General features: G+C 36.8%; 1 protein-coding gene across 4 annotated transcripts in view; it reads left to right on the forward strand.

Annotated features, from left to right (window-relative positions):
* Positions 1-5202, forward strand: part of SGMS2 (sphingomyelin synthase 2) — an 87202-nt gene extending 82000 nt beyond the window's left edge. For all 4 annotated transcript variants that reach the window (XM_047092110.1, XM_047092109.1, XM_047092105.1 and 1 more), the window contains exon 6: positions 868-5202. In XM_047092110.1, coding sequence (XP_046948066.1) covers positions 868-1071 — 204 coding nt within the window. In that variant the 3' untranslated portion in view covers positions 1072-5202. The remainder of the gene's footprint in view (positions 1-867) is intronic.
* Positions 5203-13919: the final 8717 nt, after the last annotated feature.

Consider the following 13919-nt stretch of genomic DNA (forward strand, 5'->3'; position numbering starts at 1 on the left):
GTGAGTCTGCAGGGGCGCCTGGGTGGCTCGGTTGGTTGAGCATCTGACTTCAGCTCAGGTCATGATCTCACGGTCTATGGGTTTGAGCCCCATGTTGGGGTCTGTGCTGACAGCTCAGAGCCTGGAGCCTGCTTCGGATTCTGTGTCTCCCTTTCTCTGCCCCCCCTTGCTCTCACTCTGTCTCTCTCAAAAATAAATAAAACATTTTTAAAAATTTTAAAAAAGGAAAGAGCATGAGTCTGTGTAGTCTGACTTACCTTTGGATAGTCTTGCCGTATTGTCCAATGCATGTAATTTGTGAGCAGTTGAAATATGCCATTCCCAAAGGGTCTAAATCAATTCTCGTTTAGTGGTGTCCACTGATAGATGCCTCTTTTGGGGTTATTTTGTCTCTAGTTCTACTTCCCATTTTATGAACTTTAATTTCCCCCTTCCTTATACTTCCGTCTAAATGTCTACTGGCAGCACCCCACCAAAACCTTCACCTTTCCTCTTAAATGTGTTCCACCCTGCGAGCTTGCCCTGCACTCTTGCATCTTCCTCCAGCCTACATCCACCTGCTCACACATCTTTACAACTCTTCCTCCTGGCCCACTCTCACATCCGTTTCTGAATCTGCACTCTTACTGGGACTGCAGGCAGAAGAATTTGCATGAGCTGGAGCAAGGGGGAAAGGGGGCTGGGACCAGAAACATGTCAGAATCAGGGAAAAGGCGCAAAGACAATTACTGCCTTGTGATCCTGATTCTGCTGCTTTCTCTGTTATGGTACAATGAATGACAATTTAATTAAGAAAAAAAAATGGGATGCAAATCATGAAAAATAGGTCTCATTTTCCTTTTTTTTTTTTTTTTTTCCTTTTTACAGAACTTGAAGGTCTCTTCACAGACTAATTTCTTGTCTCGAGCATGGTGGTTCCCCATCTTTTATTTTTTCGAGAAAAACGTACAAGGCTCAATTCCTTGCTGCTTCTCCTGGCCACTCTCCTGGCCCCCTGGCTGCTTTAAATCCTCATGCAAAAAGTATTCACGGGTTCAGAAAATCGGTGAAGATAATGAGAAATCTACCTGAGGAGCAAAACAAAGGCATCAGTTCTTACACCAAAAGAGTTAACGCTGTAACCAAAGGTATAGTTTTGGGTTTTTATTTTAGAAGAACTGACTGGTAAAGGAAGAAGTGGACCAAATTTTGTGTAAATGATTAGAAAGATGAACGAAGTATTACCCTTTGACTGCTTTTCTGATTCATCCTGAGAAAGGTATATTCTCCTGCAGCCCTTCATTCATTGGTGACAAGCCCCCCCACTGGGATTTTACTAATGAGCTTCTTAAAGAGGTGCCAAAGAACATACTATTCCTATCCTTATTCTTTCTCCACTAAAGCCCTCTACAGAATTTTTTCAGGATTTTTTTTTTTCTCCAAGGTCAGAAGAATTTGTTAATGTTTTAAATAAACTATCTGGATATATACAGCTACTGTGTAAATAGAATTACCCAATGTTGAGAGTGGTTTTAGTATTAGGCTTATTAATGAGGGGGAGATCCATGGTTAGGAGTAAACTGGAGGTGAACTTTGTTTCCACTTTGTCATGGGGAAGGTCAGGGTCAGGTCTGGGAATGTGCACTGCTGCTACCACCCCATGCACTATGTATCACTTTTACTTTTTTTAACTGATACTTATACATACACACAAACACATGCGCGCACACGTGTGTGTGTGTGTGTGTGTGTATAGATATATATAGATATATATATAGATATATATATATAGGAAAGGTGATCTAAGTAAATATGGAAGTATTTGACACATCTCACAGATTTTACGTGTGTGTAAATATTTCCCCTTAGAATCTCTATGGCAGATATACAGGACGCCTGGAGCTGTTTCTGCTAAACAGGTGGTCCTTGAGTACACATGTATATGCTATCTGCCGGGTAGATACGCATCTGGTATCCCTAGGGCAGTCAGCTGCTCCAGCACAGGCTGGAAACACATAGGTGTGTGAGCGGATGATCATGCCACTTGGGGAACAAGGCTGCATTGCTGTCCTGTCCTACCCTGTGGAAGATCTGTTTTAGAGCTGCTGGTTGGAACTCAAAAATGCAGTTGGCCACATTTCACTGCAGACGATTTCTTCCTAGTTACATTGTACTTTGTGGAAAAACCAAGGAGGAGTCCAAAAGTGTAATGTATCCTTGCCTTTTAGCAAGAGACTCAGCTTCTTATAAACTGGTCCTAAGGACATATGCCACAATTGAGTAATTTTACTTTGATCCTGAACTTACACCACGGTGCTGCACTATAACCTACTGTTGAGATCGGTCTGTTAGACAGTTACAGCTACTCAGTAAAAGGGGGATCATCGTTTCTAAAGTTCTTTGAGGTGGTGCAAAAAAGAAGATGGATTTTTAAAAATCGGATCAGATCAATGCTGTCCGAGTTAATCTCTTAAAACTTCTAGTAAGTTTAAAAAAAGATTTATGGTTACAAAATCATCAACACTAGGTCAGAAGACAGAGAGGCCAATGACGCCAGTGAGCGAGCAGTTACATTTATATCGAAGGTGAAAATTTCCCTCCACTTAAGAATGAGAAATATCCCGAAATTTATCACTATAAACTGGTTTGCCTTGATTTGATACACAAAATTGACCTTCAGATTGCTTGAGAGAAGCACAGCACAAATTTTTCAGAAGAGTCCTTATTTTTGGTGCTAAAATTCTGTTTGTGTATTCAGTATGGCTCTTTCTCAATGTAACAGAAGAATCACTAAAGGAAAGGTAGTCGAATTCAAAGGGAGGAAGAAAGACATTCTTCATCCGATCATTTAAAACAAGAATTGAAATCCTAAATATCCTTGACAGGCTTTGAAATGCAAGGAGTTTTCAGGTATTTGTTATTAAATGAACCGATAAGAAATATATCTGTAGCTTCCCCAATGTGCTTAGCCATAATTCTGTATAACTTTCTCTTATTAAATATTGACACTTGTGATATATAAGGGGTTGTGCTTGAAAACACAGAGTTTAAATTCCTGCTCCCTGATTATGAGCAAAAGCATGTGACACTGAAGCCTGGGTTTTATGCTCCTTACATTGGAATAGTCCTTGAGCATCTGATTCATAACCTGATATACCTGAGAGCCTTATTCAACAGTGTGTTGGAAAACCTAATTTTCTGCAAATTAAAAAGGGAAAAGTATTTAAGATTTAAAAATCACGGTGTGTGGATTGCCAGAGACCCTTGAAACAGTAAAGCTTGCATTTTAGTCAAGTAATACAGTTTTAAAAAAAAAACACATCACCTTTTAAAGAACTTTAAAAACCTCTCTGACCTCACATGTGGACACTATTGCTCACATGTTCTTTACGTGTATGTCTCATAGATGTCTAGTAGACATTAAGCATGAGGTTTGAAAATAAGGAGGGCAAATAACCAAAGTTTCAAGATGGGAAAAGAAAAGCAGTGAAACTCCATTACATGTAGGAAAGCAAACTTGAGGCTTAACCTAACATGCCACTTAGAAAACTTAAACAATTAAGATCCTGCTTTTGAAACAATAAATTTTGGGAGCTCCTTTTCCTTGCTAATTACAGTACAAGATCTTATCCATTATCTTTGTTTTTGTAAACCAGTGCTCCTGCTTGAAGCTTTCCTTGTAATTTGGTCCTTCTGCACAATATCTATAATATATCATTCCTGTAAATTACTCCATATTTTTTCTAAATTCTTTCAAGTGGAAATGGATTCCTCTCAGGTTCGATTTTTTTTTTTTTTTTAGCTCCTCCACAGCTCTGAAAATAAAGCATTGTTCCCAGCTCCACCCAAACTAATTTTAAATTTGTTATTTAATTTTACTGGCATCTTAGGAAACAAGCTTTGCTGAGGAAAGAAGGCTATTTTGAGTGAGCCCAAGCCCCTGGTCTGGTGGAATGATGACATTGTGTAAGGTTCTTTACTGTATACCAGTGCCCCCTTGTGGAAATATGTTATATGACTTGGAACACAAACTTGCCACTTTTTAAAAGTAGATTTTCATGTTTTTAAAAGGCATTTGGTTGGTTGGTTGGTTGGTTTTTTGTTTTGTTTTATTTTTTGCCAATAATCTGAAAACATCATGCAAAAGGAACTTCAAGGTATGTTAAACCTTTCCCCAAGGGAAAATGTGCTTAGATTGCAGAGAGTTGCAGTTCTAATCTTTCATCCATTTGATCAAAGAAAATTTGAACACCATTTTACCTCTCATTGTCACAATCATTAATGTCTCCCTTTATAACTACCTATATACTTTGTTTACTTTGAAACACCAGGTTGGCTTTCTTATTTTTTATTATTATTTTTTACATGCTAGAGCTCATGCAGTTTCTGTTTTAATTAAAAAGTTCACATCTTGTTTCTTTAATATTTTGAACATTTCTTTTTAATTATTTGTTGTTTTTTGTTTTACACTGTAAAACCGATTAAAAATTTAAGCTGGTCTTAACACACTTACTTCTGTAGGAAGTGTGAGAAGGAATTTCTTAATAAATGAGTTTACAAGTTTTAAATGAGCATATGATAAGTAATATGCCATGTGTTGAAGGCTTTTCTATTTGTATGTATAAAGATTTCTGGTATTTTTTTTAATGTCATTGTGTTGCAATAATTTAACTCCTTTGACTTACTTGCTAAAAATATTTCTTCTATTAAGAAGTGCTCTTGACTTCAGTACCTAAACACTGAAAATCATGTCAAAGGTACCCAAAGATAAGTTTTTATACAGATATACACCTTATAAGTTCTCATTTATTTTATTACTCATTAACTATACTGTGTTCTAAATGAATCATGAGTGAGAATAGCTCTTTATTATGGAATTATTTAAAACTGTCCTTTAAAAGAAAAAGAAGAAACTGTAAACATAAGCTAATCTAGTTGCCAAGTTGGAATTCATTATTTAATTTACCTCCTATGCAATGATTAATGCTGCAAAATGTATGGTTATGTTACAGTATATTCACAAAAGATATATTATTACAAGATTTGAGAGGTAGCCAATTGCATTCTTTCGGAAATTTACTGTACTGTTTCAATGTGTTAAGTGCCTTGTTGTAAAGTAAAATTTTAAGTCTAGAATTCATTATTTTCCTGACATATTTTTCATTATGATATATACTGTATGCTATTGTAATAGTTTTATTAAATGCTTATATTTTAATCAAACATGTAAATTTCAGAAGCTCTTTTCTCCTACCCACCAGTACCTTAATCATTGGTCTGTCATTTGGGGTTTGCATTCAAGTTTTGTTTTGTTTTGTTTTGTTTTGTTTTGTTTTGTTTTGTTTTGTTTTAAGAGGAAATTATCTTCGTTTAGAAATGTTTTCCATGCTTGTGCTTTTGTGTCTGTAAAAGACATTTCAGAAGGAATTTAGGAGTGGAACTATAGTTTATACTTCTAAAAATGCCATTTTACATTTACATTTTAAGTGCCTAATTGTTAGTTAAAACTAATTTATGTTTCTATTTTAAAGAGGATATGTGTACTTGGTTTCTAATCTCCTTGGCTTTGCTTTAAAAAAAAATAGCAAAAAAAAAAAAAAAAAAAAGCAAGAGCCTACACTTTGTATTTACCCAATAAACCACAGTGACATCAACAGTCTTTTGAAAATTAGTATTACTGTTTCTTTTGGTTTAAAAAAATTATTTTCTGTAAAGATTTTAAATTTTTGTTTGGTTTTAAGTGCTTATTAAAAACCACAAGAGGATTATTTTCTTCAAGCACTATTATTAAAATAAGGTGATAACCTTCAATTAATAGAACTGTAAGTAAACTGGAATGTGTTATTTTTTCCCCTGCCCTTGGATTTAAGGTGAAAAATAATTCCGAACAATATAAGGTCATTTATGGGAAGTAAAAAAATCAGCTACACACTCCATGATTCTGATTTACATTGTTCACAAAGGGACAGAATAATTAATTCATCAAAGAAAACAGTCCTTTCTGTCACTCAGTCCTGAAAGAAATGTCATCCTCATGCTTTCACTAATGGGACACTGAGGTGATGTCCTCTAGCAGACTTCAACAGTCACTGCTACCGTTGATTCCATAAGTTGGTTTTGGACCCCCTGATGAAAGATAAAGGCATGACGCCCCAGAACAGATTTAGTAAAGGCAGTTGAGTGGGGCAAGGGGAGTAAGATAATATGGTTCAAAGGTTAAGTTGTCAGATGTAGTTCAGGTTTTTTCTTTAGATTTTCCAGACACAATAGAGTACAGATCGGAATAGTCTTTCTGCCACGTGCACCCAAGCCTTGGATGGAAAGCTTATTTCACTGATGATGCCATCCTCCTGCGTGAAACACTGTGGTCTGCTGGTTGCACTGGGCATATGTTCTAAGACTACCCTCATCTAGAATGCATTACACAAGGAATTGATGTGATGCTCGGTAGGCCTTGACATCCAACATTTCCTTTTCTTCTAATAGATAAGATTATCAGAAGCAGGATACTGGATTACTCACTAATGTAAGTTAGAATAGGAATGGATTACGGACAACTCTGTGTCTGTGTAAAGCATATTTAATTCCTGTGTGGCACCTGTAAGGAGGCATAGCATTTTACAGTTTTTATGCTTGACATACATTCTTTAATCTTCATAAAACCCTGTGAAGTAGGTAAGGAAAGATGTGGTGACCCCATTTTGTGAGATGAAAAAGAGTTCATAAGTGTTAGAGCTGGAACTTGAGTTTTGTTTTCTGTTTTGCTGTCTTCCTGTCATAATTACTGTGGCCGCCATCACCATTTGTTAGAGATTTTGTTGTTTGTTTGTTTGTTTTGAGGGGGAGTTTATTCCCTTATCACTTTATCAGCCAGTTACTTTATTAAGAGGGAAACTGATCCTTGAACAGTTTGGGTTTTTTGTTTGTTTGTTTTGTTTTGTTTTGTTTTTTGGTCAAATGCTACTACTTTTTCTTATACTTGCAACGCACCACATTTTGGAGGGGACAAAAGTTCACGCTTCTTGTGCAAAATGGCCTTGAATGCAGAAGAATCCCCAAGTGTGTTTGAGCTCACAAATTTGTTAGACTAAAGCAAACTCATTACAAGTGTCACTTCTAGGATAGCGCATTATTATGCACTTCTGTCTGAAACAGGTTAACACAGGGGACAACAAAGTGCATAAGGCTATATCTCCACAAGTGACTGTCTCAGGAATTACTCCCAAAGGAATGCCAAAAGGAGGAGAGAGAGGATGACCTGTTTTCAAAGGACAGCAAAGGTCTGAGGAAATGGAACAGGGTTCTTGGGAGTCATTGTAGTCTGGGTTGAGTTAGGCTCCCCAAAGGACCAAAGTGAAGCCATAGGAATTTCTGGTCCTGCCATGAACTGGCAAGTTCTCCGTACTAAAAATGTGCCCAAGCCAACATGTGTGCTTGCTTCTGGACAAGTTTCTGGGCGCAATTACTTCAGCATTAAATTGAAACATTCATCTCTTTTTCCAAGTTCCTTAAATGATGTATTTCTTTGGGTAAAGAGGAAAGAAGCCACTACTTACCGGTTAGCTATACCATGTGTCAGGCACCACTAATTGCTTTTACTCATATTTGACACAACACTCCTTTTATAATCGAGAGAACTCAGAGATAAATATGGGGTAAGGAGCATGGCGATACCAATCCCAGGAATGCGAAAACCCGTAATTTTCCTGTTGCACCAGTGTGACAGGAGACCCATGTGTGAGCAAGCAGTTCAGGAGAAGAAGAAAAGCCTCTTCTGGAAATATTTCGACAGCCAGATTTTGTGTTGTTGAGAGCAAAGTTGAGGAGTAGTTGAGAGTGAGCCGTGTAAGGGTCTTTGACCCACATTTTGACCATTGATGTGGTGAATGGGGCAAAACCCTGTTGCTTCCGTTCCTCTCCTTCCATCGCACACCTGCTTAAGGCAGGGGGGCTCTGGGCCTGTATGGAGACACCCCCAGAGCACGCCTGAGACCGCCGGGCACACAGCTCTTTGCTGCGAGGAGATGGCACTTTTGAACGTGTTTTGTATTACATCCAGTTTCCTGGCCCGTGTTTGAAGGGAATGTTTGACATCTGGCACTGGGAGAAAGACATTTATTTCCCTGTTGTCTTAGTCTGCTTGGGGTGCTGTCACAAAATACCATAAACTAGGTGCCTTAAACCATAGACATTTATTTCTGACAGTTCTGGAGGTTGGGAAGTCCAAGATTAGGGTACCAGCATGGTCAGGTTCTGGTGAAGTCCCTCTTCTGGTTTCCCCACATGTTAGGAGTGGGGGAGAGTGTGGAGAGAGAGCACGGTCTCTGTCACCTCTTCTTATAACAACACTAATCCCATCGTGGGGCCCCCACTCTCATGACCTCCTCTAAGCCGAATTACCTCCCAAAGACCTTACCTTCTACCACCATCCTATTGGGGTTAGGGTTTCAACATAAGGATTTGGGGGACATGAACATGTAGTCTGTGGCACCTGGGTTTCTTAAATATATAAACCTATCTTTTTAAAGCAAAACGCACTGCTTAGAGTACAAGGCCTTAAGCGTTTTGGGTCCCGTGGCTTTTCTATCCTGTGAGCCCAGTCCGTGGGTAGCACTTTCCCACACTGTTTCAACAAACAATGCCCTCTGACTGGTCTGGCTGCTCCTCCAGTCATCCCCATCCTCTGCTCTGCAGTGCTCAGTCCTACCACGCAATGTGCTCCCCCACCCAGAATATCACCTGCCTTTCACAGAAGGCATATTCACAACTAACAGCATATTCAGTGTTTCTCCTCTAAGATCAGAAAGAAGACAAAGATGCCCAGCCTTACCACTCCTAGTCAATAGCAGTATTAGAGTTTCTATCCTAGCCAGAACAGTTAGGCAAGAAAAAAGAAGTAAAATTAATTCTGTTTACAAATGATATGGCCTCTGTTTTTCCAGAACTGGCTGTATGTGGAAGAAGTTAAACAAGTTGCTTACCCTCTGTGCCTCAGTTTATCTGTAGGATGAAAATAGTAATAGTCCAGGTCTCTCTCTCAGAGCTGTTGGAAGGACTCAATGAAAAATAGTTTTGTTAGAAGATGCACATTTAGTAAGTGTTAACGATATTCACTTAACGAGTGTTTTAGGTACCATGACTCTAGCACTAAAATTATTAATGTATATTCAGATCTTGCCTGCCTGAAACTTCAGCTTTATCTTACGTTTCCTTCCTTTAATTTCTCCCTAAAATGCAATACAAGCTAATTGCCAAAATCACTGCTGTAAGGTTTCTTTTTTTTAATATATCTCATTTCTATACCAAATTCAAGTTCCTTGAAAGAAAGGAGTCTTAGTATTCATTTCAATACCTAATAAAGTTCTTATCACAAACAAGATAGTCAGCAAATATTTGTTGAATGAATTTTTTAAAAAATGTCTTCTTGTGTATTCGGATTATTAACAGAATTCATGAAGATTCATTGAAAAGGAAATTGCCCTTCATGCCACCAAATAATTTGCTATTAAAATAATAGGGTCATTTACCAAACCACCAAATGTTTCTAACCTGAAAATGTTTCAGTACTATCATATGTATTTTTGTAATATTTTGGCCAAAAATATGGATTGAAAAATAAAGATTGAAGTGGAAAATCTTTGGACTTGACCCCCATGTTTGTTTCCTAAGGCAACTGTTTTCCAGCCATACAACTTTGGGCAAGTTATTTTACCTTTCTGGATCATCATATCCCCTCTAAAAAAGAAGAGTGAAGAAACCTACCTCCTAATGTCACTGTGAGGATTGAAGATAATGTATACAGTAAAGCACTTGATACTTGACTCATTAATATATAATGTCTAATCTGAAAATAAATTCATGGAATTTTTAAATATTTTTAATTTTATTGTGAAGAATATGAGAGTTTTTTAAGTTGTAAGAATTTAAAGATGAAACATTTCCTACTTATTACAAGATACAAATGCTTGTCGTGTTGTACAAGCTTTTGGATTTAAACGTGAACATGTCAGGTGTTTAAGCTTGTTTCCAAAGGGCACTTTGCCTGCCTTCTTCACATTTTGTGCATTAATCAGGCACATGAGTTGTTTTTTCTATCCCTCCAGAAATATCCAGAAAAGTGAGTGATGAAATTGCTAGGTGGAATTTTTTTTTTCTAATAAAATAATTAAATAAAATAATCTATGGTTCACACTGGCCCTGCTGCCCCTGACCATGAGATTAAGAGTGATCATTTTATCCCAGTCATAAGTAGCTACAACTGGGTCATCCCCGTGGGATCATATGTTTGGTACAATGTTGTACTGCCAATGAAGTTACTAGATTTCACCATTAATCTAGTAAGCTGACTTTTACATGACCTGCCTATATATATCCCAAACAGCCTGGAGATTAAGTTATATTGAAGGGAATTAAACTGAAAATCAGCAAAAGTCGTTAAAGGTTGTTTTGTTATACAAGAGCCTTCCCAGGAGAAATGATGAGAAATCTGCTGCCAGAGCTATTTAAAATGAAATTACTCAAACATAAAAATTCATAAATATATGGAAACCAACCAACACATTCTTAACCAATGGGTCAAATAAGAAATACAAGGAAAATTTGAAAATACCTGAAGACAAATGACAATAAAAATATAGTCTACCAAAATTTATGGGATACAGTGAAAGTTTAGAGGGAAATTTATAGCTGTAAATGCATACATTATAAGAGAAGAAAGATCTCAAATCAATAACCTAACTGTAGACCACAAAGAACTATAAAGAGAATAACAAACTAAATTCAAAGCTAGCAAATGGAAAGAGATAAAAAGTGAGACGGGAAGAGAAAAACAGAAATCAATGGAACCAAAAGTTCTTTGAAAAGAGCAACAGAATTGATAAACCTTTAGCTGGAATGACTAAGAAACAGAGTGAGAAGACTCAAATTACTAAAATCAGAATGAAAGTGGGGACATTACTAGTGATTTTACAGAAATAAAAATTAGAGTACTATGAGTAATTGCAAATTGGATAATCTATATGAAATGGACAAATTTCCAAAAACATAAACACAACCAGTACTGAATCAGGAAGACACAGAATATCTGAATAGATCTATAACTAAGAAGGAGACTGAATTAGTAATCAAAAACCTCCCAACAAAGAAAAGCCCTGGACCAGATGACTTCCCTGGTGAATTCTACCAGATATTGAAAGAAGAATTAACACGAGTCTTTCTCAAGATCTTACAGCAAATTGAAGAGAAGGGAACAATACTTCCTAACTTATTCTATGAGATCAGGATGACTCTGACACCAAATCCAGACCAAAACACTACAAGGAAAAAAACCCTTCAGACCAACATCCTTTATGAATACTGATACAAAAATCCCCAACAAAATACTAGCAAAACTGGATTTTGCAGCATATTAAAAGGGTTATATACCATAACCAAGTGAGATTCATTCCTGGAATGCAATAGTGGTTTAACCTGAAAATCAACAGAATGAAGGAGAAAAAAACTTGTTTCCATTGATACAGAAAAAGCATTTGACAAAAATTCAATACCTGTTCATGATAAAAACACTCAACAAACTAGGAATGAAAGGACATTACCTCAACATAATAAAGGTCCTATGTGAAAACCCCACAACTAACAGCATATTCAGTGTTTCTCCTCTAAGATCAGAAAGAAGACAAAGATGCCCAGCCTTACCACTCCTAGTCAATAGCAGTATTAGAGTTTCTATCCTAGCCAGAACAGTTAGGCAAGAAAAAAGAAGTAAAATTAATTCTGTTTACAAATGATATGGCCTTATATGTAGAAAACTCTAAAGATTACACACACACACTAAGACTATTAGTTCAACAAATGGTGTTGGGACAACTGGACAGCAACATGCAAAAGAAGGAAACTAGACCACTTTCTTACGCTATTCACAAAAACAAATTCAAAATGGGTTAAAGACCTAAATGTGAGACCTGAAACCATAAAAATTCTAGAAATGAACACAGGCAGTAACCTTTTTGACATCAGCCATAGCAACTTTTTTTCTAGATGTATCTACTGAGGCAAGGGAAACAAAAGCAAAAATAAACTATTGGGACTTCATCAAAATAAAAAAAAATTCTGCATAGCAAAGAAAACAATCAAGAAAACTACAAGACGACCTACAGAATGGGAGAAGATATTTGCAAATGACATATCCAAGAAAGGGTAGGTAGTATCCAAAATATATAAAGAACTTATGCAACTCAATACTAAAAATGGACAAAAGACATGAACAGACATTTCTCCAAATAAGACATCCAAATGGCCAACAGACACATGAAAAGATGTTCATCACCACTCACCATCAGGGAAATGCAAATCAAAATGACAATGAAATAAAACCTCACACCTGTCAGAATGGCTAAAACCAACAACACAAGAAACAACAGATGTTGGCGAGGATGTGGAGAAAAACCGACCTTTGTGCACTGTTGGTGGGAATGCAAATTGGTACAGCCACTGTGGAAAACAGTATGAAGGTTACTCAAAAGATTAAAAATAGAACTACCCTATGATCCAGCAATCACAGTACAGGGTATTTACCCAAAGAATACAAGAACAGTAATTCAAAGGGATACATGCACCCCTATATTTATAGCACCATTATTTACAATAGCCAAATTATGGAAGCAGCCCAAGTGTCCATCAGTTGATGAATGGATAAAGAAGATGTGGTATGTGCATGTGTATGTGAATGGAATATTATTTAGCCATAAAAAGAATGAAATCTTGCCATTTGCAATGACACAAATGGAGCTACAGAGTTTGCTAAGCAAAAGAAGTCAGAGAAAAATACCATATGATTTCACTCATGTGGAATTTAAGAAACAAAACAAGCAAGCAAAGGAAAAAAAAGAGAGACAAACCAAGAAAAAGATTCTTAATTATAGAAAGCAAACTGATGGTTGCCAGAGGGGAGGAGGTGGGGGGATGGATATAAATAGGTGATGGGGGATTATGGAATGCATTTGGGATGAGCACTGGGTGATGTATGGAATTGAATCACTATATTGTATACCTGAAACTAATATGACACTATATGTTAAACTACCTGGAATTAAAAACCTAAAAAAAAAAAAAAAACAGGTCTGGAAATTTTTTTTAAATGCAATCAACCAAAAGAGAGATTTGTCTTTTACATATTTGATTCTGAGCTTCGACTAGGAATGATTATTTTCCTTCATCTTCTCAATTATCCTGGAACTGCAAGACCCAAATGCAGTGGGGAGAAAACTGGGGGGAGCCATTTAATTGAAAGCTCATGTTGAAGGTCAAGAAGAAAAATCCAGGACACTACAGAGGGCCAGGCATAAATGGAAGGTGAAGTCAGAAGGACATTAGAGAGGAGTGACTCAATAAAAGACTTGATAAGAAACTTGAGGAAAATTAGTTTTGCAACAACTTCTAGACTTCATGTACAGACCTATCTAAAAAGATGTATAAATCATATATACCATATGTCAGGCATTACCTACTTAGGTGAGACAAATTCACACAAATGCCAATACTTAGAAGATATACAGGAGCGGAATAAATAGCTATTTGGAAACAAAGATTCTGTTGCATTTTGTACTGTCTTACACATATTATAGACCTTGAGAAGGAGGAAATAGCTTTTTCCTAGGAACTCTCTCTTTTTGGAGATGCAGGGATTGCCTAGGAATGGACCTCAGCTCCTAATTGAGTCCCCTTGTTTGAAATGCTAAATGAGTGCCTCCCATATTACTAGAACCAGCCATAGTCTGGTTTAGCTTATTATTGTCTCCTGTCTTGAATTAAGTAAACATTAAAAGACTATTGGATCTAATAAATGAATTCAGCAAAGTTGCAGGATACAAAATCAACACAAAAATCAGTCACATTTCTATATTTTAACAATCTGAAAAGGAAATTAAGAAAACAGTTCCATT

The sequence above is a fragment of the Lynx rufus genome, unplaced genomic scaffold (genome assembly GCF_022079265.1).
Source record: "Lynx rufus isolate CCGP_SWC_20201006 ecotype Redwood Valley unplaced genomic scaffold, mLynRuf1.p SCAF_3, whole genome shotgun sequence".
NCBI classification, from domain to species: domain Eukaryota; kingdom Metazoa; phylum Chordata; class Mammalia; order Carnivora; family Felidae; genus Lynx; species Lynx rufus.